The sequence below is a fragment of the Myxocyprinus asiaticus genome, chromosome 44, assembly GCF_019703515.2.
Source record: "Myxocyprinus asiaticus isolate MX2 ecotype Aquarium Trade chromosome 44, UBuf_Myxa_2, whole genome shotgun sequence".
Lineage (NCBI taxonomy): Eukaryota > Metazoa > Chordata > Actinopteri > Cypriniformes > Catostomidae > Myxocyprinus > Myxocyprinus asiaticus.
In genome coordinates this window covers 14554810-14578432 of record NC_059387.1, presented here as the reverse complement: position 1 = coordinate 14578432, position 23623 = coordinate 14554810, and the positions used below count along the sequence as shown (strand labels likewise).

At 37.0% G+C, this 23623-nt stretch overlaps 1 protein-coding gene and 1 long non-coding RNA gene across 11 annotated transcripts in view; one reads left to right on the top strand and one right to left on the bottom strand.

The window, feature by feature from the left end:
- The window catches only part of LOC127434722 (arf-GAP with SH3 domain, ANK repeat and PH domain-containing protein 1-like), a 102469-nt gene that overhangs the window by 36919 nt on the left and 41927 nt on the right, over positions 1-23623 (bottom strand). For all 10 annotated transcript variants that reach the window (XM_051687654.1, XM_051687655.1, XM_051687649.1 and 7 more), the window contains 6 exons: positions 15458-15530; positions 14404-14549; positions 9770-9844; positions 4859-4908; positions 4139-4268; positions 853-938 (listed from right to left, as the gene is read on the bottom strand). In XM_051687654.1, the coding sequence (XP_051543614.1) occupies positions 853-938; positions 4139-4268; positions 4859-4908; positions 9770-9844; positions 14404-14549; positions 15458-15530 (560 nt within the window). The remainder of the gene's footprint in view (positions 1-852; positions 939-4138; positions 4269-4858; positions 4909-9769; positions 9845-14403; positions 14550-15457; positions 15531-23623) is intronic.
- On the top strand, positions 12-4231 carry LOC127434759 (uncharacterized). Its single transcript, XR_007896080.1, has 3 exons — positions 12-448; positions 1815-1943; positions 4095-4231. It is a non-coding gene; the product is annotated as an uncharacterized LOC127434759 (long non-coding RNA).

Below are 23623 nucleotides of genomic sequence, written 5' to 3'. Positions count from 1 at the left end.
ACAAAAACAACACAGAAATAACATTTTCAAACAGCTCTCAACAGAGGTCATGCATTTCTTCCATGAAAGTTATAGAAAATAGACAACTTCACAGTCTTGTCATCAGAAAAAAAACTTATGAACATGAGTTCATGACATGTCAAATTTCAATTAGCTCATAAGCTCATTAATTTATTGCAAAAGTACTCTGGTACTTGTCTCTAATAAGCAAAACTAGCTCTCTGAGGCATTCAAAGTTTTAAATTAACCAGTAAAAACATGTTGTTTAATGAGTAACTGTAGTGGGAATGGCCAGTTTTAAATACTACGGACATTGAGGCAGCACATCAGGACCAATCTGATGTTAAAGCATTATTCTGCATTTAAGTGACCTTAGCAAAACATAAAGTACATTAGGAAAAACTAAAGATTGATGGAATGATGGAATATCCAAGCCTTGAAGTGCAAGGTAAGCTTGCAGAAATCAATCGGACATGTTTCTGCTGATACATCTACAGGTCAAAGGCAACACTAGCTCAGAATATCCTTAACCTTTAGACATTGAGAGAAAAAGAGAACGCAACACTTTCAGTTCATTTACTCAGCTCACCACTTTTTCACTTGTAAGGCTACATAGATCAATAACACTTTCAGTTTTGACTGTTAATGCTTTCCTCTCAGGTCAAATACAGATTATTTGTGACAGTTCTACAAACTAAACAGACTGCTTCAAAATGACCTTAATGGATGCGTTTCATGTAGGAATAGACTTGTCGATCATTAGTCAATTTATTTTGAATACAGAAACAACATGCAGATGCTTCATATGCATATACTTAATACGAACTTCTGTCTATGTAAAACACATCTTACTTGCACTGTGCGTGGTAATATTTGATCAGGTTTTGAAGGAGGTCAACTCCTTTTTTAGTCTTTATCTCGTTCACTTTGATCAGGTACTGTAAAACAGACAGAGTTTTGTTAGCAAATACCAAACAGTCAAAAATCAAACAGTTATAAATTAATGTGATCTGAAATCAGGTCTTAGTGCCAACTCCATTCTTACGAGAACATCGTGTTAAACCTTAAGGAATAATAGTTAAATATACTAATATAAAGAAAAATCATGGTAACACAGTTGTACTTGTTAACATTAACAAAATAGTTACTGTAACATGGACTAACAAATAACAATACTTCATATTGTTGTATGGCAATAGTTAATGCATTATGAACTAAAAATAGTAGTATTTTGATAAATTAACATTAACCAAGATTCTTTTTTTAAAACTGCTGTTAAAAATCATTGTAAATTCATGATACAGTACCTAATGCATTAAGTAATGTAAACGAATAGAACCTTATTATAAGGTGTTTCCAAAATCATGCCTTTTACTGCTCTTCCTAAACATATGAAAATAAAATTTAATGACAAATCTACTAACACAAAGCAAATCAACTCAACATCTTTTTTTATCCTGGTTTAGCTAAAAGTGGAACAATCCTGAACATCTTGTAACGTCCTGGCAGCAAAATTTTTTTTTGGACATGCTCAGAAATAATCCATCCCGTATGGCTCCAAGTTTGCTTGAATGTATCTTTGGGTCAAATGGCACACATCCAGCTTATTTCAGAGTGTGCGCATGTATTTGTACATAATCTTTCTGCCACAGATTGTGACAAAGTACACCAATATGAATAGTTTTCTAATGAAGTTTAAATGTGTATATCTTTGTTTCGTATAATGTATGAGTCTGCGGTTTCCTTAACATTTCCTCTGAATGAGCCATCTTACGGCATCAGCAAAAAATGATTCAACTGTACTTTTCATTTAGTTTCCTTAAATTATATTCACTGCCGAGAGAGAGAGAGAGAGAGAGAGAGAGAGAGAGAGAGAGAGAGAGAGAGAGAGAGAGAGTGGAACCACCAGGAAACACCGAAAAGGGATGTAAAACACTACAAAAGTAAGTGAGAGAAGTGTTTGTTTGTGCTTTTACACCATGCCTGTGTCTATGTGAGATTTTACAGTCATAGATTTTCTGTTACAATAACAGAATATGTTCCTCATATTCTTATAGAAACTACTGTATGGTCAAATGGTCAATTAAATATGAATACCCAATTTCCAAATGATTCAGCTCCATTTGGAAAATAATTAAAGGCTTAAGGCATGGTCACATTTAACCAATAGGTAGTGTTTTGGTTTGGCCAGGACCTCGGTGTGAGCAGTACTTCATACACAGCTACACTAAATAATCACAATAGACAAGGATATCATTTTAGCACAGATTTCTTAGTAACTTCACTCTCCCAGAGTCTAAAGTGCAACATTGAAAAGCAACTGCTTGACAATCAGTTTTTTTCTGGTTTCACACGCGTCTGCCCACGCCTTCTTCGCCCTGGGAATTTCACAGTGCAAAGGTAAATGTGACTGCGCCTTCAGCCTTGATTATCAGCCGTTTCTCATATAGCAGAGAAAAACATTGCACACTTACTACAGAGCATTTACTGCAGATATAATTTCCCTATATTCTCTCCCGCTAGGTGATATCCTAACCCCTCTAAAGCCACTACTCGGGATGCAATATCATAAATGACATTACCTCCCACAAATCTCTAATGCAAAGTGAAATCATTTCAAATTAGAATAACTTCTACTTACACACACTATTTATTAAAAGTACCCATATAGCTATCCTTCCTATGGAACAAAAAAGACACTGATGGTTGTCATGGCACTAAACAAACCTTTCTAGAATAATGTGAGCCATCTGCTCCAGTGCTAAGGGAAGACATCTTTCATACAAGATAAACAGATATCATTAGCAGATTGCAGTTTTACGTAATGATTTTGATTTATATCATAAGTCCCAATCACAACAGCTGCTGATGTGAATCAGTACTAAAACAGTGATAACTGGAATAGACCCATTAGAGGACTCTGATTGGCAGTGGTTTTGGAATATTGATATCATTAACGAAACCTGTTGATACCTGTTACAAGTAAACTCATGCTGGTGACTGAATGATTATAATGTCTAATAGAGACTACTGCAAAATACAGATGACAAGTGATAATGTAAATCTCTCTCTGGTTGCACATGGCCAAAGTAAAAGAGGCTTTTGTGTTGTAGGAGAAATGAAGATGACTAAAGATGTAATTTAGTTCAACTGAGCTGGTAAATAGAATTCTAAAAACTGATTGACCAGGAGAGGTCATTATTAGCAGCACCTGGTTATACTTAAGGTGACGCAGCTTAAACACAAAACCACACCAAAAGTACTACCTATTTTGAAAAACAACAACAACAAAAAAAAACCTCTACTGGCATTTCACTAACAAAATAAGTCAATATCCTGAAAATGAAATGAATAATAATTAGGGCTGTCAATCGATTACATTTTTTTATCAAATTAATTATATGCTGTGGAGATTAATTACTGAATTAATCACAATTAATCGCATATCAATATTCACAAAAAAAGCCCCCAAATTAAAATAATTGAGTATATAACAATTAAAATAATTATAAATACAATATAATAAATATTATAATTCAGATAAGCAGTTAAGCATTTCTAAGTGTCAAAATATATTTTGTTTTATTTCCATATTATTAAGCATAACCCTATTATTGACCTACGTCCCTCTGAGCTATTTTTAATTGTTGGTCTGTGTACTCAAGTGTCAGACAGATGCTTTTGAAGCATCTCACTTTGGTTGTGTCGTGTTTCACTAGTTTTCAGCATCTCTAGTCATGAGCACTGTGTTTTTACAATGCTGTGTCAAGTAAAATGTTTGAAACACTGACTAATGCATCTCGAGATCCCTGCATTCTGTTGTGCTCAGTCAAGCTATCTTTGAGAATAAAAGCGCATATGTGGAAGATTGCTTGTTGGTTCAACCAGGTGTGTTGCCTGTGCAGCTGGAGTTGCGCTGACTGCCCCCTACTGCCATACAAAGGGGGTGATTCATTCTATATATATATATATATATATATATATATATATATATATATTATAGTTTGTTTACCCAAGTGTATTTTATGGTATTCCTGAGTGCACATTATTCCAAAAAAGAAATAAAATAAATAAAACCATTCTGAATGTTTCAGGTGAAGTGGGCCGGTTCATTAACCAGACTGACAGTGCTACAAACCTCACACATCTGTAGCTGGAAGAGCCACCTCTCTTTCTCCATCTCCTCGGCAATCTCCGCCCCAGTGATCTCTGTTCGGATCATGCCGTGCTGCTTGGCATGTTCACGCTTTTCCTTTTCAATCTTGGTACTAAGAGTATAAAAGAAATGTGACCATAAACAGCAATACATGTTTGTGTATTCAATATAAGACCTTATGAAATCAAAATTGGGAGTTTTATCACTTTTAGTCCATGTCTATTAGCTTTGAACCCATTTATATGCTAGTGTACTCCTAAAAGTTGACAAAATGAATTTTTAACAGATGTACACATTTAAAATGTACAGACTTGTCATAACTTGATCATTTTGTCCAATAAAATGCTCTCTAGAATGAGTCTGTCCCTCCCCCTTACACCATGTACTTCTTACTAGCAACAGCAAACAGCATATATTTTTTTGAAAACCTCACGATTTGTTCTGCCCCAACTTCCTATTTCAACAGGAAATACATCAACACAGGGGGGAAAAAATGTGTTCATTGAGCCATTTCATGTGGTCTTCAATCTGAACTGGCAGTAATTAGTATTACATCTGCGGGGGAAAACGATCCTTGCTCAAGTTTTTTGCTCATGCAATTATATTGCTACAAAATGCATCTGATAATTTCATCAGCCCACAGTCACAAAGTAATCGGTAACTTCTAACATGTTTTGAACAAACACACACAAGCAAACGTACAACTTAGTTTCATAGTCCTTCCAGGCCTTGTCAAAGGGTTTTTTCAAATCCTGGAGAAAAAAAGGGGAAAAACACAGAATGAGCCAGCAGCTAGAGTCCCTCATGTTCACAATAGATCCAGTGACAAACACAGAGAGTGAGGTAGTGTTTTAACCCAAAAAAGGTCATCTGCATCAGGAGTGAGTTATTTTTGCATGTGACACTGCACAGCCGGTAGAGGGGGCAGCGTAGAAGAGTATTTAATTTTTTTACTGTCATAAAATATAATGTATATAATATAGTAAACATGTGAACAAATGGGTTATGTCTGCTGCACTGTTTTTGTTTTATTTCATTTTTATAGCTGTAAAAACAAATGAACAAATAATATCAGCAGTCCGGTATGCCTATGCACTGTTTGACATCTCAGACATTGTGTGTGTGTGTGTGTGTGTGTGTGTGTGTGTGTGTGTGTGTGTGTGTGTGTGTGTGTGTGTGTGTGTGTGAGTGACAAGCGCTAATGTAAACAGACTTGGCTGCGTGCACTGGGTAATCACACTCGATCAGCATGTTTTCACAGTGAGAATACGAGTTTTAAACTGTTATCGTGGTGCTTTTGTGATAGTTGGGCCGTCTGTTTCAAAAAACAAATGTATTATTTGCCTGAAAAGGCTGTTTTAGTTGCCGTTTGTGTGAATGAAAACTGCATCTGCACAGTAGGGCTGAAACGATTAGTTGACGTTATCGACAACGTTGGCAATAAAAATTGTCAAGAAAAATTTCCGTTGTCGAATAGCCGTTTGATCACTTAATGCAACATGAGATCAGATATGAAACTAATGATAGCACGCGAGAGGAACACTGCAGCTCACCTGACTGAGGAGAGGAAGAAAACACAGCTCACATTCCAGATGCACCTTAAACTTTCGAAACAGCTTCAGGTGATGTAGATCGCAAAGTATGAGGGAATTATACAAAAATACCAAATAACTAAATATAGAAGCACTCTCGTTGTGAAATACAGCAGAGCCGGAGCTGCCGTTCCCTTAAGCAAAACTTGCATGTCAGAGCGCCTTTAAAGGAAACACTCTGCCATTATATCTTTAATGCATCCTTTTTTAAAGTTCAAATAATAAGGAAGCAGGTCATGTAATAAGTATAAACTCCAAAACTGGCATTTCTCTGTGCAGTCAGCGCCGCTTCTATGAGTCATGTGAAGGCAGAGAGATTGAGACTGCACCCGGCTAAAGCGCACTCTGGCGCGGGGAAGCCCGTCCCTCATGCACACATGCTGCAGCTAGATTATAACGTGATGGCTCGTCACGTAGTGAATCATAATACATACGTGTTGCGGTGTGTATCTTACCGTGAAGAAAATCGGTGATATGCAGCATTATTAAGAATAGAGTTTTTTGAGAGTTAAAGTTGGATCGATGTGAACAAAAAGGTGAGAGCGGGCAGTCTTCGCACCATTATACACTGCAACAAAATACTTGTTTGATTTGTTGTTGTTTAGGCTTGTTCTCCAATATAAATATCTAAAACTCCTTTAAAATAATGTTCATTCACTTTAGAGCTACACTATATTGCCAAAAGTATTCGCTCATCTGCCTTTAGACGCATATGAACTTAAGTGACATCCCATTCTTAATCCATAGGGTTTAATATGACGTCGGCCCACCCTTTGCAGCTATAACAGCTTCAACTCTTCTGGGAAGGCTTTCCACAAGGTTTAGGAGTGTTTTTATGGTAATTTTTGACCATTCTTCCAGAAGCGCATTTGTGAGGTTAGACACTGATGTTGGACGAGAAGGCCTGGCTCGCAGTCTTCGCTCTAATTCATCCCAAAGGTGCTCTATCGGGTTGAGGTCAGGACTCTGTGCAGGCCAGTCAAGTTCTTCCACACCAAACTCACTCATCCATGTCTTTATGGACCTTGCTTTGTGCACTGGTGCGCAGTCATGTTGGAACAGGAAGGGGCCATCCCCAAACTGTTCCCACAAAGTTGGGAGCATGGAATTGTCCAAAATCTCTTGGTATGCTGAAGCATTCAGAGCTCCTTTCACTGGAACTAAGGGGCCAAGCCCAGCTCCTGAAAAACAACCCCACACCATAATCCCCCCTCCACCAAACTTCACAGTTGGCACAATGCAGTCAGACAAGTACCGTTCTCCTGGCAACCGCCAAACCCAGACTCATCCATCAGATTGCCAGATGGAGAAGCGTGATTCGTCACTCCAGAGAACGCGTCTCCACTGCTCTAGAGTCCAGTGGCGGCGTGCTTTACACCACTGCATCCGACACTTTGCATTGCACTTGGTGATGTATGGCTTGGATGCAGCTGCTCGGCCATGGAAACCCATTCCATGAAGCTCCCTATGCACTGTTCTTGAGTTAATCTGAAGGCCACATGAACTTTGGAGGTCTGTAGTGATTGACTCTGCAGAAAGTTGGCACTATGCGCCTCAGCATCCGCTGACCCCACTCTGTCATTTTACATGGCCTACCACTTCGTGGCTGAGTTGCTGTCATTCCCAATCGCTTCCACTTTGTTATAATACCACTGACAGTTGACTGTGGAATATTTAGTAGCGAGGAAATTTCACGACTGGACTTGTTGCACAGGTGGCATCCTATCACAGTACCACGCTGGAATTCACTGAGCTCCTGAGAGCAGCCCATTCTTTCACAAATGTTTGTAGAAGCAGTCTGCATGCCTAGGTGCTTCATTTTATACACCTGTGGCCATGGAAGTGATTGGAACACCTGAATTCAATTATTTGGATGGGTGAGCGAATACTTTTGGCAATATAGTGTATATTGCAGAAGAAAAATTTGTTATGAGAATATTGAATATAATGCATATTTAAATATTTTAAAATATCAAAAAATCCTTAAAACAAGATACATTTACCTGAAGCAACATATATTTAGACATGCTTTCAGAGACTAGATCTTGAATATAATTATATTTTGACTTTACTGCACTGACAGAATACACTTATATACAAGATATATTCTCTGAAAGCAAATCTAAATATGTTGTTTTGTTTTTTTTTGGGGGGGGTTCTCCACTTTTCTCCCCAGTTTGGAATGCCCAAATCCCAATGCGCTCCAGGTCCCCTTGGTGGCATTGTGACTCGCCTCAATCTGGGTGGCAGAGGACGAATCTCAGTTGCCTCCGCATCTGAGACCGTCAATCCGCGCATCTTATCACATGGCTTGTTGAGCACGTTACTGCAGAGACCTATCGCATGTGGAGGCTTCACGCTATTCTCCGCAGCATCCACGCACATTTCACCACGCAACCTACCGAGAGCAAGAACCACATTATAGCGACCACAGGGAAGTTAACCCTTGTGTTAACTCAGTCACTCAGCATGCTCTGGATTCGAACTTGCGACTCCAGGTGTGGTAGTCAGCGTCTTTACTTGCTGAGCTACCCAGGCCCCCCATGTATCTTGTTTTAAGGAGTTTGATATTTTTAATGGAAAACGAGACAAAACACTTGATTAAAACAGGATTTTTTGCAGTGAATTTTTTTTTACTGAATTAAACTTAATAAAAATATTTGTTTTCCTTTAATTCAGTTAATGTCATCTAGAGGATTTTTTAAAAGATGATTTTGTCCTCTTTATTATTAGTAAGCACGTTTATTACAACCTTTTAAGTCAAGGTACAAGCTGAATAGTCAGTTAAAAGCTAACGATTAATCGTTGCAATAATTGCCCGAATAGTCGAATAATCGTTAGATTAGTCGATTATCAAAATAATCATTTGTTGCAGCCCTACTAATCAGCAGACGTGGCTGAATGCATAGATCACATTTAGATATGATGGCTGTGCATATACAAGCTGTGAACTGTTATCGTGGTACTTTGGTGACAATTTGTCTGTTTGTTACATAAAATAAACATATTATGTGCTTGAAAAGACTCTTTGAGTAGCTGTTTGTTTGATGAGTGACAACTGCTACTAATGTAAACAAATGGCAGCACGCATCAGAGGAAGATCGCTTTTGATGTATTGACTGTGCGTACAAGAGCAGTAAACTTTTTAGCATGGTACTTTGGTGACGAGTTGGATGTATGTATATAAAATAAACTTGTTCTGTGGTTTAAAAGACTGTATGACTAACTGTTTGAGTGAATATAAATAACAGATGCTTGACCAGTGCAGCCTGTGTCGGCACGAAAGCCGATTTGAATCTGGCAGCATGTAACGTAACTGGCTGTTGCAGAAACACATGTGTGACGCTACTTTGCAGGGACCAGTTATTAACGGTACGTATGAAAGGGTTAAGCAGCATGGTAAACAGTACATTAGTACCGTGACAGCCTTATCACATCATTATTATGATTGATATCTAGAGCACCAATAAGATAAGCACTGATCACAGTCAGGACTAATGGCCATTAGAGTGACTTGCGGTAACAGAGATCCATTAGCGGGCTCTGATTGGCTGCTGGTGTGGTAGACCAACTGCTGGTCATCTGATAGGTAAGACATAAGAGATAACCGCACCTGCCCTCAAATACAGTTTCAGACTGCATATTAAATTAGAACTGTGGTCTGCTAATCTAGTGACTGAATCATGAATCTATTTACAGGAATAGAGCTGGTGTACACAGATGTTGTAAAACTACACTTCTACAAGGACTACATGGAATATTTGTTCTTTTAAAATGCATTTAAAATAAACTTGTGAAGGCAAATGTGATTAAAATTATGAAAAACTCGAAAGAATAAAAGAAGGGTCTGAAATATACAATTTCCCTTAAACATTCTGTTTCATTTTCACCTTAAATGTTGATAGTGAATATATAAAAGCTCATGGACATTATGTGGCATGTGACTGTATATGTCAACTACCCATTTGTATTCCACCTATGTGCTTGTGTCTATGAGAGAAGATCTGTAAATATTTCTCACCCCCTTCACGCCTTTGAGGTCGCCTTTTAACAGTGAGTCCAGTGTGAAGATCACATTATGACTCAAGCTCTGGAGCTGCAAGAACACACAACAGAGAGACAGAGGACAGACTGTTAGTATGATACATGACACTTGGCACAGCATACGCACAGCACAGGAGAAATAAGAGCAAACATATAAAAATACAGCCATCCACACAAAGAGCCTGCTGAGAGAGACACAACCCTGTCAGGATGAGCAGACCTGTGCTGTCATTTGATTCTACTGGACAGATCTTTTTTAATTAATCATCATTAATGTTTCAGAACCAAGAGGCCAGATAGGTTGGACTCAAATAACCAAAAGACAAATACTGTGAATATTGTGAATACTGCAAGTTTGCATGACCTTAAGACAAATTTGCATCACTTGAAAAGAGAATAATGGTACAAGAATAATGATAGACTAAGGACAAAATCATAGAATTTATCCTACCTCATGCTTTGTTTTTTTTTAATAGCTCAAAAACAACATTGATGTATTCGGTTGATACTTGCTATATTTTGCTATTAGTATGAGAACTGAGACAAAATGTCCTTTTCTTGCATCAAATTGACCCCATACAGAAACAGTATTCACTAAAATGGATACCAGTCACATTTCTGAAAAATGCATGTCTACTTAGTGATAAATTAAGAGGGTTAAGGCTTCAAATACATTAGTCTAAATTGTTTAGATAAGCTCGGAAGACCATATGTAAAGAATTAGAAGGAAACATGTGAGGTTAATTTTAAAAGTACTCGTAAAAAATATTTTTACATGTAAATCATTAGGGTCTCTGGGGCCAGTCAAGCACAAAAGAACGTTAGTGTTACCATGTTCTACATGCATATTTGCAAAAGAATTGATAGACAGCTGCTTGACAGAATCTAAATAATAATACTGTGATAATTTGGACAGGCTTGTCAATGGATGAATGATTTTCGCAATGGAAAAATCTGGAGAATGGAAAATAAGAGTTAATATTGTAATGCCAAGCAAAGAAAGCTCAAACAAAACACTGTGAATGGCTTCCACTCCAAACAGACAATTTAAAAAGTCACCTGAGAAAGTATTCTCAAAGTATTTGTTATAAAGCTGATTTGTGTGTGTACATAAGTGTGCGCGTCTGTATTAAAGTGCAGCTGATTTGTGTATTTCAGTGTGTGTGTGTCTGTGTCAACTTTCATTTTTGTTAAATGTTGTAATGTCAGATAGGGAGTTAATTAAGCAATATCGCATGAGCAGTGCTGTTGTTCTGAATATCAGCACGGCTCTAATTACCTGCAGGCTTGTCCCTTTGGCTGATTTACAACCCATATTTAGAACAATGTGTGATATTGCTTTTATACAAAAGGTTCTATAAACAAGAAGTACCTTACATTTTTAGACATGATAAATACATTGTTCAAATCTCTCTCCGCTAACGAAAACAGTTCCAAAAGCTGTATCAACCGTAGTGTGTCGCTGCGAAATGCAAATGCACAGACTTTAAGCCTGTTTGGAATGCCACAAACAAGGAAAAAGCAGAGTGACAAAACAGTGAAGCATCCCAGTGCTGTTATACTAAATATCAGCACACTTGGAACGCCTCCTTTCCTGTCATATTAGAGGACTGGAACTAAATGCTGTACAATCCACAACCGAGTGAGTGTTTATGTCTATTTCCTCTCTACTCTCTGTCTCACAATTCTTCAGTGTCTCTAAATGAGGGCTCTTGTTTTAGAGTGATAAATACCACAGCTTGCTGCCAAAACAGTCTTAATGCCCTGCTCCCAGACAACAAAGTGCCTCTTCTGAGAAAGACAGAGAGAGAAAGAGAGCGATAAAGAGATAAAAGAGAGCAGAGAGAGAGAAAAGAGGTAGCAGAAAACCAAAAGAATTAATCTTACAGTTTAACCCCATAAAGCTACATGTCTTTGATGACTAATATATTTTGTGCTTAAACACTTGAAAATGTTGTGTTCTTGAAGCCTAACTTGCAGGAGGAAACCAATTAGCCATCGAGCACAATGCCAATAGTTCCATGGCTTTCCAAGCAGAGTGTGAATGCAGATATCCTGCTGTAAAAGACAGGCTTGTATGTGTAATGTGTCTATATTAGAGCATCAGCAATCCAGAGAGGCTGCAGCACTCAGCAGGATGTTGTGGAAATGGAGAGGATATACTGATGACACAGGAACCAGAGGAAATCATTCAGGGAAATAGTAATGCTGCTGTTGTAAGGATGACAGCAAGAAAATACACATGCACACATGGGCACACACATGAATAAACAGAAGAGAACAAACGAAAGAAAGAAAGAAAGAGAATTAAAGAAAGAGAATGAACACAAAAACAGAACGAACAAACAAAAGAAAGATGGAAAGAGAACATATGAATAAACTAAAGACAGAACAAACAAAAGAGAATGAACAAAAGCATGAACAAAAGATATAGTTCAAACAAAAGAATGATAGAACGAATGAAAGAGAACTAATGAAAGAGAGAATGAATGGCAGCAAGAGAACATCAAAACAAACAAAAGAAAGACTGAATGAACAAAAGAGAATCACCGGAATAGTTGTAAAGATTAAAAAAAGAGAACAAGCAAACGAAAAGCAAAAAAAAAAGAACATACAAACAAGACAGAACAAAAAAACAAATGAAAGCATGAACAAACAAATGAAAAGACAGTAAAAGATAGACAGAATGAACACAAGAGAACAAATGAACAAAAGAGAACAAATTAAATATAAAAAGAACAAAAGAATGAATGGAAAACAACAAAAATAACGAGAATGAAGAAACAAACAAAAGAAAACGAAAAAATATTGCAATTTTTCAGTACCATCAAAATGATAAATATATCAAAGTACCATGGTATTACCATCTGATACCATCAGTGCTCCATGATACAGCCACAGCACTTTTTGTTAAGGCAAAAGTCAACAAGAGAGAGAGAGAGAACTGATAAAAAGAAAGATACAAGTGAGACCAGAGAGGTGAAAATTAAAGAAATGCATTCTCTCTCTCTTTTTTCATCACGCCTTGAGCAGCTGTGCAGTCCTGGAACACAGAGCGTCTGCTCACACAGATATGACTTCCCTTCTGCAGCGCTCGCCAGCATTCACACAGTGATTTAGCAATGTGTGTATTTGTGTGTGTGTGTGTGTGTGTGTGACGGGATGTAGCTGTAGCTACTGCAACTCCCACAAGTGAAATTTATGGCTCTATCTCCACATTTCTGCCAGGAAGATAGAGCAGGGTAGATTACAAATGCCCATCTCACTCTCACGCATTCACAACACATAATTTTCACAACTCACAATTGTCCTCTGAACGCAACCGCTTAAAACACCAACGCATAGAACTCTACAACCTGTGAAGATGCACAGAGCAACACACATTCACAAGCACACACTTTAAGCTCTTTAACACCTTTCAAAGAGGCTAATTTGCTTTAAAGGGATCTTGTATGCTGTCAAACCTTAAATCTTGCTACAATCTGTCCTCCTTATATTTGTACGTAGGGTACAACGGGGCTAAAGGTACCCCTTAAGGACATTTAGCTTTTTCTGGTCAGAAAATGTATCAAGGTAAAAAAAAAAAAAAGAAATTCTTATTTTTATTGAATATTGATTGAGCAACATAATTTGTGTGAAAATAAATAACGGAAGGTTGTTTCAATTAAAATTCTGTTTTAAAAAAAAAGGTGATAAGGGAGCCTTTTACTTGGTGTAAAAGGCTCCCTCACTTGGGGTAAAAGGTCCCTAGGGGGTTTAAATTGATATTGTGTAGATATCGGGGCAATAGTTATAGGGCACAATTTGTCAAATAATGCAAATAATTTTGAGACACCAAGATGCTTTTATTGAGTAACAAATTAATATGATGCTTACTCAAAATAACCACTTCAGAAAATGTCGACCATTTCCTGTTCATTTCAGTCACATTTGGTATTTTATTACATCTCAAGTATTCTAGAAACAAACTAATCTCTATTATGATTGGATGAGTCAATGTGAGTTCACCCCACTTAAAATAATGTTTAATAGGGGCCTTTAGCCCCAGCAACAGGGGGGCTTTTTACCCCAAATACTATCCTTACACTTATTGGACATTTATTGAAAAATGTTTGATTTAATGACCTTAAACAGAACTGAAAATGATAAGTATTTTGTCTCAAAAGAAATGTTAATTTCAGGGATTTTCATAAACTACATAAATTTGCAACATTTAAAAAAATATAAAACATTTGATCAAATTGCGTCAAAATCAACCACATGCAAAGATCTCATGGAAGATTTTGCAGTTCATAGTAACAAACAGCTGTTTAGGAAAGTACAGTGGTAGTTTTTCTTGCTATTTAGTGTTTTGGGAGAAAATAAAATCACAGGAGCCTTTTACCCTAACGGAGCCTTTTACCCCGTTGTACCCTATACATAAAATCTAAAACAAACTATGCATTTTGATGGTTCAAGTCAGGACTTAACCAGTGCACTCTGAGAAACAAGCAACTCACATCTAGTATTAAAACAAATGAACACTTTTGAGTCAGTTCTTCATTCAATCTTTGACGTCCATTCATTTTGGTTTGGAGATGTATTCTCCACACTTTAACACAGAACACTCACCAGATTTTTGAGGAGGGCAGAGAGCTCTCTGGTTAAAGTAGAGAATTTTACGAAGGCCGCACCTAGATCTGGATTATCTTGACTGATGAAGTTACTGCCAAATTTATCCAATGCCTGAGCGTACGTCTCCTCATTTTGAATATGATCTGAACAATAAAAAGCAAACATGATCACATAAATACAAATAAATTAGTTACAGTAAAATATACAAAAGACACAATCCACTATCTACAAATTTACAGAATAGTCACACAAAATCTCTTTGGGATTGATCAGTAATGGATGTACAGTCAATCATTTTCACAAATGGTAATTGATATGCATGCATCTGCAATAATCCTACTGAATAACATGCTATGGAAGAGTTCAGAAGAAAACCATTTAATTTTTTATTTCATTTGTTTCTAAAACAACTTTTCTGCTAAAATAACTATGGCTAGGTTGGTGGGGATTTGATATATGCATTGCATTATGTATCACATAATGAAACTGTTGTGAATGCTGTTTCATGTCATGTTCAACATATATATATATATATATATATATATATATAAATATAAATGGGTATTGGAAAATCTAATTGCTGCTAGTTAATGAATTTGTGTTTGATTGTGTATAAAGTCATAAGCTGCTTTAAGAAATCTATAGTACATAACATCTGTGCAATAACTCTTATGTAAAAGGTTTCTGGATGGATAAACTAATCCTGCACTGCTACAATATTCAATGGAAAGATATATAGATTAAACACTTATACCTGAGAGCAGATTGCATCTATGTGTGCATGTGAGAGAGATTAGGTGGGTGTGTGGATGAAAATAGCTGGCATGGTGTCAACCTGGGAACATGGTGATTCTACATGTAATCTAACCATTTGTTTTAACAGTATTACAGGCAGACTCCTCTATACGCACTTTAAATATAATGTTTTGGCATGTTCATGAAAACTGCCTTGGAAATATATGAGAGGATGGGAATTTAATAAGCTTGTTTATTTGCGTCATGTTGTATTACAGCATCAACAAAATTCGGGCATTTGTATTTGTGCATGCACCTTGGCTGGAGTTATAAATGGCTTTGATGGACTTCTTGACCTTCTGTAATGAAGTTCTGTCCTGATCCAAAGCCTGTGGAGATACAGATGAGAAACGGAAATCACTGAAAATGAACAATGAAGATATGATGTGGGAAAACAGTCACATTAGATAAAGAAATTGTGATTGAAGAAAATAATAACAAAAATGAGAAAAACAAATTGAAGAGCTTTTACTAGGCTACAGATATGACTGGAGTTTTTTGGCTACATAACGTGAATTAACAACAAATTGTTCAACAGTACTGTTCATTCCCTTATGAATAAACTATGAAAAACTAGTGCACCTTTAAGTAAATGAAAAGTATTAGGTTATTCCCTTGGAGCAGGGAAGTACGTCGAAACTTACTCCGAGGGAATGGAAACCAGGGACTAAAAACGGTTCATGGAATGAAAACGAAAACCTAAAACGAATGACATTTTTTTGCAGAACGTAACCGAAAACTGTGATTATCAATTGTTCCGGAGTGAAAACGTTATTTTTAAATGCTGGTAACCGGTTATAACCGGTTAATTTTGTTCCAATAATTTTTCATGAAACTAAAGGCCAAAGGGTTTATCACAGTACATTTCTGGAACTACACCACTTTATGTTCCCCCGTAAAAATTAAACATGTGCTTGGATCCTGAAGGAAACTGATGCATCACACTTTTTTAACATCTATGTATAAATACTACAGTATACATGCACGGCTAATCCAGATACAAGGAGAACATTATCAGAGGTAAAAAGTACTTTTCAAATTTTTTCAAAGTCTACACTGAATTATTGTTAGGTACGATGCATTAATGCAGAATTGATGCTGCTGAGTTCTGACTGAGAAGCAGACCTGTAAATAAAATTATACTTAACTGTTAATTAACTGCTTGTTATGACTTCTATGCCGATAAATACACCACACAGGAAAAAAAAAAAAAATGTTTTGTTTATTTTCGCTTATTTTGGGCTTGTTTTTCCAGACCATGTTGCTTGTTTCTCTTGCGAGATCTGGCAACGCTACAGTGGTATTTCACCCACACATTAGCGCCCTCTTTGCAAGGTGAGGATGATGTATGGATGAATTTTGATGCTCTTTTTAATCAGTGAGCAATATGCCAAGGGAACAATTAGGATCTGTTGCGTTGAGTTGTTCCACACTGCAATAAGCACATATAAATCCCTCACTCTCCACCACATCTTGCTCCCTAACACCGTTTTCTTTTTTTTTCTAAACATCATGTTACACATGTACATTATTGAACGAAAGCCGCAACTTCTCATATACGTCACATCACAGATAAAATTAATGAATCTGGTTTGATTTGAGCAAGACTGCATATGCGCTCACAACCACTGGATTAAAGTGCGCATTTATCTGATTACGATCCTGGATGAAAAGCGGTTAATTAAATCAAGGACAGATGTTTGTTTACAGAGCGTACGGCATGATATTCCCATCTCACAAACGCTGCAATTAAAACAATGCAGATGTCATGCCTCTGTTATGGCTTAGAGACACGAAAAGCAGAAAGGGTAACAGCACAGGGCCTGTTTAGCTCTTCACCTCTGAAGCCTGACAGCTCATCATACTGAAGTGAACATGGGTCGCTTCTTTGCAAAAGAGATTCCCTAGTAACAAGGTAGATGAAAAAGAGGAAGAAGCACTTTTGTGAATCAGCTTCTTGGTCTATGCTCACCTTCCAGCAAACTCATCTTTTCTCACAATCATAGACACCCTCTGATGGTGTCCTATGAATGTTAATCTGACAATGCGTTTAAAATGCATTTACAAATGGCTTCTGCATTGTGAGAATGCATGCTCTGAAAGATAGCGGTAACATGTTTAACACTTCCTTAGCTGACATCCTTCCTTCAAATATTCAATATATTGTGAAATGAAGACTGAAGCTCAACTGAGCAAAAATCCAATATCAATACTATACTTTCATGCTGCTCTGATATCAAGTTTGTATGATAGTGTATAGTCTTGCTATTTCTGAAAAATCTTCAGTGATATTTCAGTGAATGGTTTTCCAGAGATAAGGATAAAACAAGGTCAAAGGCAAAGACATTTGTTGACTGCAGAATGTACAGGTGCATCTCAATAAATTAGAATGTCGTGGAAAAGTTCATTTATTTCAGTAATTCAACTCAAATTGTGAAACTCGTGTATTAAATAAATTTAATGCACACAGACTGAAGTAGTTTAAGTCTTTGGTTCTTTTAATTGTGATGATTTTGGCTCACATTTAACAAAAACCCACCAATTCACTATCTCAAAAAATTAGTTAGTATTTTCATTTTTCAGTTCTGCCCACAAATTTTCCATCAGACTGAGGTCAGGGCTTTGTGATGGCCACTCCAATACCTTGACTTTGTTGTCCTTAAGCCATTTTGCCACAACTTTGTAGGTATGCTTGGGGTCATTGTTCATTTGGAAGACCCATTGCGACCGAGCTTTAACTTCCTGGCTGATGTCTTGAGATGTTGCTTCAATATAGCCACAGCATTTTCCTTCCTCATGATTCCATCTATTTTGTGAAGTGCACCAGTCCCTCCTGCAGCAAAGCACCCTCACAACATGATGCTGCCACCCCCATACTTCACGGTTGGGATGGTGTTCTTCGCCTTGCAAGCCTCACCCTTTTTCCTCCAAACATAACGATGGTCATTATGGCCAAACAGTTCAATTTTTGTTTCATTAGACCAGAGGACATTTCTCCAAAAAGTTAAATATTTGTCCCCATGTGCACTTGCAAACTGTAGTCTGGCTTTTTTAATTTCGATTTTGGAGCAGTGGCTTCTTCCTTGCTGAACAGCCTATGTCGATATAGGACCCGTTTTACTGTGGATATAGATACATGTCTACCTGTTTCCTCCAGCATCTTCACACGGTCCTTTGCTGTTGTTCTGGGATTGATTTGCACTTTTCGCACCAAACTACGTTATCTCTAGTAGACAGAATGCATTTCTTTCCTGAGCAGTATGATGGCTGCGTGGTCCCATGGTGTTTATACTTGCGTACTATTGTTTGTTCAGATGAACATGGTACCTTCAGGTGTTTGGAAATTGCTCCCAAGGATGAACCAGACTTGTGGAGGTCCACAATTGTTTTTCTGAGGTCTTGGCTGATTTATTTTAATTTTCCCATGATGTCAAGCAAAGAGGCACTGAGTTTGAAGGTGGATGTAAAATACATCCACAGGTACACCTCCTATCAGAAGCTAATTGGCTAATTGTCTACTTGACATCATTTTCTGGAATTTTCCAAGCTGCTTAAAGGCACACTTAACTCAGTGTATGTAAACTTCTGACCCACTGGAATTGTGATATAGTCCATTAAAAGTGAAACAATCTGTCTCAATTTTTGGAAAAATTACTCGCGTCATGCACAAAGTAGATGTCCTAAATGACTTGCCAAAACTATAGTTTGCTAATATTAAATCTGTGGAGTGGTTAAAAAAATTAGTTTTAATGACTTCAACCTAAGTGTATGTAAACTTCTGACTTCAACTGTATGTAATGAAGACACAAACAACAAAAGGTGTTGGCAAAACATGCATTTAAGTGTGAAAAACACCGCAGCAAACAAAGCACCACAACAATATTTTACTACCTGATTTTTCGGCTCAGAGCAATGTTCCCCACCGTCAACCAATGAGATATATATATATATATATATAGGGGGTGTTTTCTCCTGTCAGTGATTGACGCTCTAAGAGAGGCTGGGCATACTAAGATGGTCGCTCTAACACTTCCGGTGGCTTCACCTCCTGCTAGCAGTTTAACGTTGCATCAGCGATCCAGTGCATTGGAAATTCTTGAAACTTACTGGCAAATTTTTTTTGGTGCATAAAATATCTGCCACTGATATATATATATATATATATATATATATCTGTGCACCTCTATTCAGTATTAATCCAATTACAAGAAAACGTTCACTGTGTTCTGTCAGTGTGTCCAGAACCAGATAAGCGTGGGTTTGGGTTCTGCATTAAAATATACTATTGCACTCTGCACTGTTGCTTTTCCTAAAGCAGAGATCCTGGAAGCCCACCAAGTTTTCTCTACCCAAGAGCAAATGTCTTTAGACTTATTTTACATCCCATCCAACACTGGAGTCAGGCAAAAAAATGTTGGAATGTGACAAAGAATGAAAAAATGTTATTTAGCTTCTAAGTTCTCTGACAGGTTGTGAATTATCAGTCCACTACTTTTTCTCACTACTCCAGCAAACTCATTTCCAAAAGAACATTAGAAAAAAGAAAAAAAAAACATTTATGCAAATCTGCTGCCAACCCCTCTGGGTTTTATACGTTATAGGCGTTCACAGCATAGTTTTGCTTTCACTTGCATTCCAGTCTGTGTGCATCTGTAAGACAGGAAATGAGTGTGGAAGAAGAGACAAAAGAAGACTTTTATAAAGGCAGCAGGCATGCCAGTAACCTCTTTTTGCTCTGGAAACAACAAAATTTTCCATGCATAATGGAGAGGAGGGGTATATGTTCCATTTAGTCACTTAAATTGCATTTATTTACTGTACGCAAGAAAACTAAGAGGAAAATGTTTTAAATGTGTTAGAGCCAGAATAGTCTGTTTTATAATAGTAATTCTGAATGAACTAAGCAGGGATATAGGATGAAAACACTCATGGCAGGTAGCATGTACCAACGTACTGCATACTTTAAAACCAAAACACATTTATAAACCACATCCTCTCTTTTAAATAACCTTTCGAAACTCACACCTATAGAAAGTAAAATCATTGAGTAAAGAACTTATATTTAGAACTGGGTGCCAACATGTGCTTTAAACAGGTGCCAAACACTCTTAAAAATGCATGTTGCACCTAAGTTTTGATTTAAATGGTTTTTGTATACACTGCTGAAATGGTATGCTAATTTATGCAAGACTCACTTATCCAAAGTAAATTCCATTGCATTCAAGGTATACAAACTTGTGAACAAGCTTTCTTTTAATTGCAACAAGAGTGAATAATATGTTCCTGTATCAGTCACATGCTGTGACCACTGATGCTTTTCCAAAGCCTGTTGATACTACACCATTCCAGAACTTCTACACAAATGCTGTACAGAGCCAACAGAGTCTATATAAAAAGATAATTATAAATATCAGCTGATTTGGGATCAGGTGTTCTACAGATTTGTTGAATATTTGAACAGCTAATCAAACTCACCCAGTGTGACTTGGATTTGAGGTAGCCATTTATGGTTAAGAAGAAAAAGTATGCATTATCTATTTCCTGTCTTATCAATTGAAAAAGGAACTCAAACTCTCATTCAAAGCAGCAAGACCATAGTAATTATTATTCTTTTTGAAGTATTTTTATGTTAATGGAAACCCTACCAGCCCTAATGCTATGACAAAAAAAAAAAAAAGGAAGAACTGGCATATTAAAATTCTGCAACACCACAAACAAACTGTTAAAGTGGAACAAAGCCTGTTCTGGCATAAATCTAAAGCTGGAAAGTCTGTCACATAGACTTCTGAGACTGAAGCCACAAATGCTTTGAATCAGAGAGCATCCAAGTGGAACAGTCGAAGGAGGGACCAGCAAGATAAAACACCACATCATACGGGAAGACATTATTCTAAACATTATCTCCATTCCTCTCTGCATATAGCACGACAACAGTTCTCAAACAGTCAAAAGTCCTGTCAAAAGAGCATAATACAGAGACTATCACTGTTTCAATGTGAAGTGTGTATATGAAAAGCAACCTAAAGCTTCAGAAAAAGGCTATTATATAGGCTAGTGGTAGTAATGCTGTTTCTCAATCTTTAGTGGGCAGCCTGTGGTTCCAGCTATATTCTTAAACCACTAACTGTAGAGAGCTCAGAATACAACCCTATGTAGACATACTGTAGATCCACAGACAATTGTTTCAATTGCTTGTGTGCTTGGAAAGCTGGAAAAACAAGCATGTTGTGTGTCTAGGGCCAAAAGAATAATCCTCTACTGGCAAAGAGAGAGCTTGTTAAACTAGGCTGTGCTACACTATAGCTTAAAGAGGTAGCTAGCACTTGAGGATCCTGTGGTGCAGCCTCAAGGCGAGTGACAACAGTCACCACTAGCGTCTCCACCCAGACGCTAAATTCAGCGTGAGGCTGACGCAGACACAGCCTCAGGCTGAAGAGCATCCTCCTCCTCACTGAGAGCCACACTAATGCAAGTGAACTTTTTTCCGCCCCAAGCATTAGTATGCCAGCAGAAGATTGAACCACAACTGCATCGTACAACCAAACGTAATGCTAGCCAGCCATCCAGCAACACTGTAGGGACAGAGAGAGCCACAAACTATTTAATTCAATAAAATGGATATGAGATTAGGAAAAAAGGAAATAAAGTCTAGGGATGAAAATCATATGAAATATTAATGTTCTAGTTCTTTAATTCCATTAACAATTCCTTTAGTAGTTTTGACAGTAAAAAATAAAAATAAAAATAAAAAATAAGAAATTGGCCCTAGCTATGAACTAAAAAAAAAAATATATATATATATATATATATATATATATATATATATATATATATATATATATATATATATATATATATATATATATATATATATATATACACACACTATTTTAGGATCTTTGTATTAGACTACTTCACAGCTCCCAATCTTTCTATTTCGGCAGATTCAAATCAGTTGGGAAAATAATGTCAATGTCAATTCCCAACCCTAATCAAGACATTTTAAAAATATTAAATATATTTTGCTTTGGCGCACTAGATTCAGTTCCAGTGAAAAGAAAACATTGTCAGTTAGGGCTGGAAGAAATGGCCAAAAATATTAATCACAATTTTTTTTTCCATACCGTTCAATATATCAAGAAATACATTTCATACCATTAATGGTGGAGACATGTTTGTTAGACCTCAAGAGTGAATGTAAACATAACTTGTATGTTGACAAGTAAACCCCAGACAGTAAGCTATTGTACCTTTAAAGTATACTTAGTTTAGGATTTAATCCTACGAAAGGTGTGTGACCTCTATTCGATGATATTACACCAATTTCACCATTTTAAGCAGACGTTGGACTCCACTGAAAGACCTTCTTGTGACGTGCCACACTCCTGCTCAGACGGTGGCGGTAGTGCACTATAAGCTGGACTGCCAACCAAAAATAACCATCACAAGAAGAAATACTTTCTTGCCTGTGACAGCGCTAATGGTCATGAATTTTTTTAAAATTCGTACATACAGAAAATAAATAGTAATGGTGTTAATGCCGAAGTTGTTGTTGTTCAGTTGGTAGCTGTATTGCACTGTCAGTGCTATCTTGTTCGGTACACAACAATATCATATTAGCTTGATAGCTAGTTAGCGGCTACCAAGCCTCATTGCCAGTTTCCATGAGAGCAGGACGAGGTACCAGTATTTTAAAATACAGTATTTTAGTACGGTTAGAACTAAATGTCATGAAAATCTAAAAAAATCAGGTTTTCCCAATACTAATCAAGACAGTTTAAAAATATGAAATATATTTTGCTTTGGCGCTGTAGATTGAGTTCCACAGAAAAGAAAACAGTAGATACAGTATTTTAGTACGGTTTGTGCTAAATGTCATGAAAATCTTAAATGTTGATTCCCAACCCTAATCAAGACTGCATAAAATATTAAATAGAGGGCTGGAAGTGAAAATGTGAAACTAACTTCTGCTGGAAAGAACAGGTCATACAAAGCAAGCGTGGTCAAACTGATCAAATAGTTTAAACTTTTTCGGTACATGGTTAAGCCAACCAGTCTAGCCAAGCTGGTCTACCAGCTCTAAACAGTTTGACCTTAGTGCAACCAGCTGAAAGTCCAGCTGATCAACAATCTAAACCAGCTTAGACCAGCTGATAACAAAAAATGTAATAAGTATTAGCATCAACCAGCCAGAAACCACACAAGCGGCTAGGCTGCCATCAGAAGCTGGTTTTAGCAGGATTTTCCAGAAATTCAGTGTTACAAAAAAGCTAATACAAACCACTCATGTTTATTTTATTTTTTTATTCAAATTCAGAGACAATACTGCCATAAATTTGGAAGAATATTGGTCCTTCAGAGAAAAAAATAACAACAAATAAAAATAACAGCTGTTCAACGTTCATGCGGTTTAATTTCCACA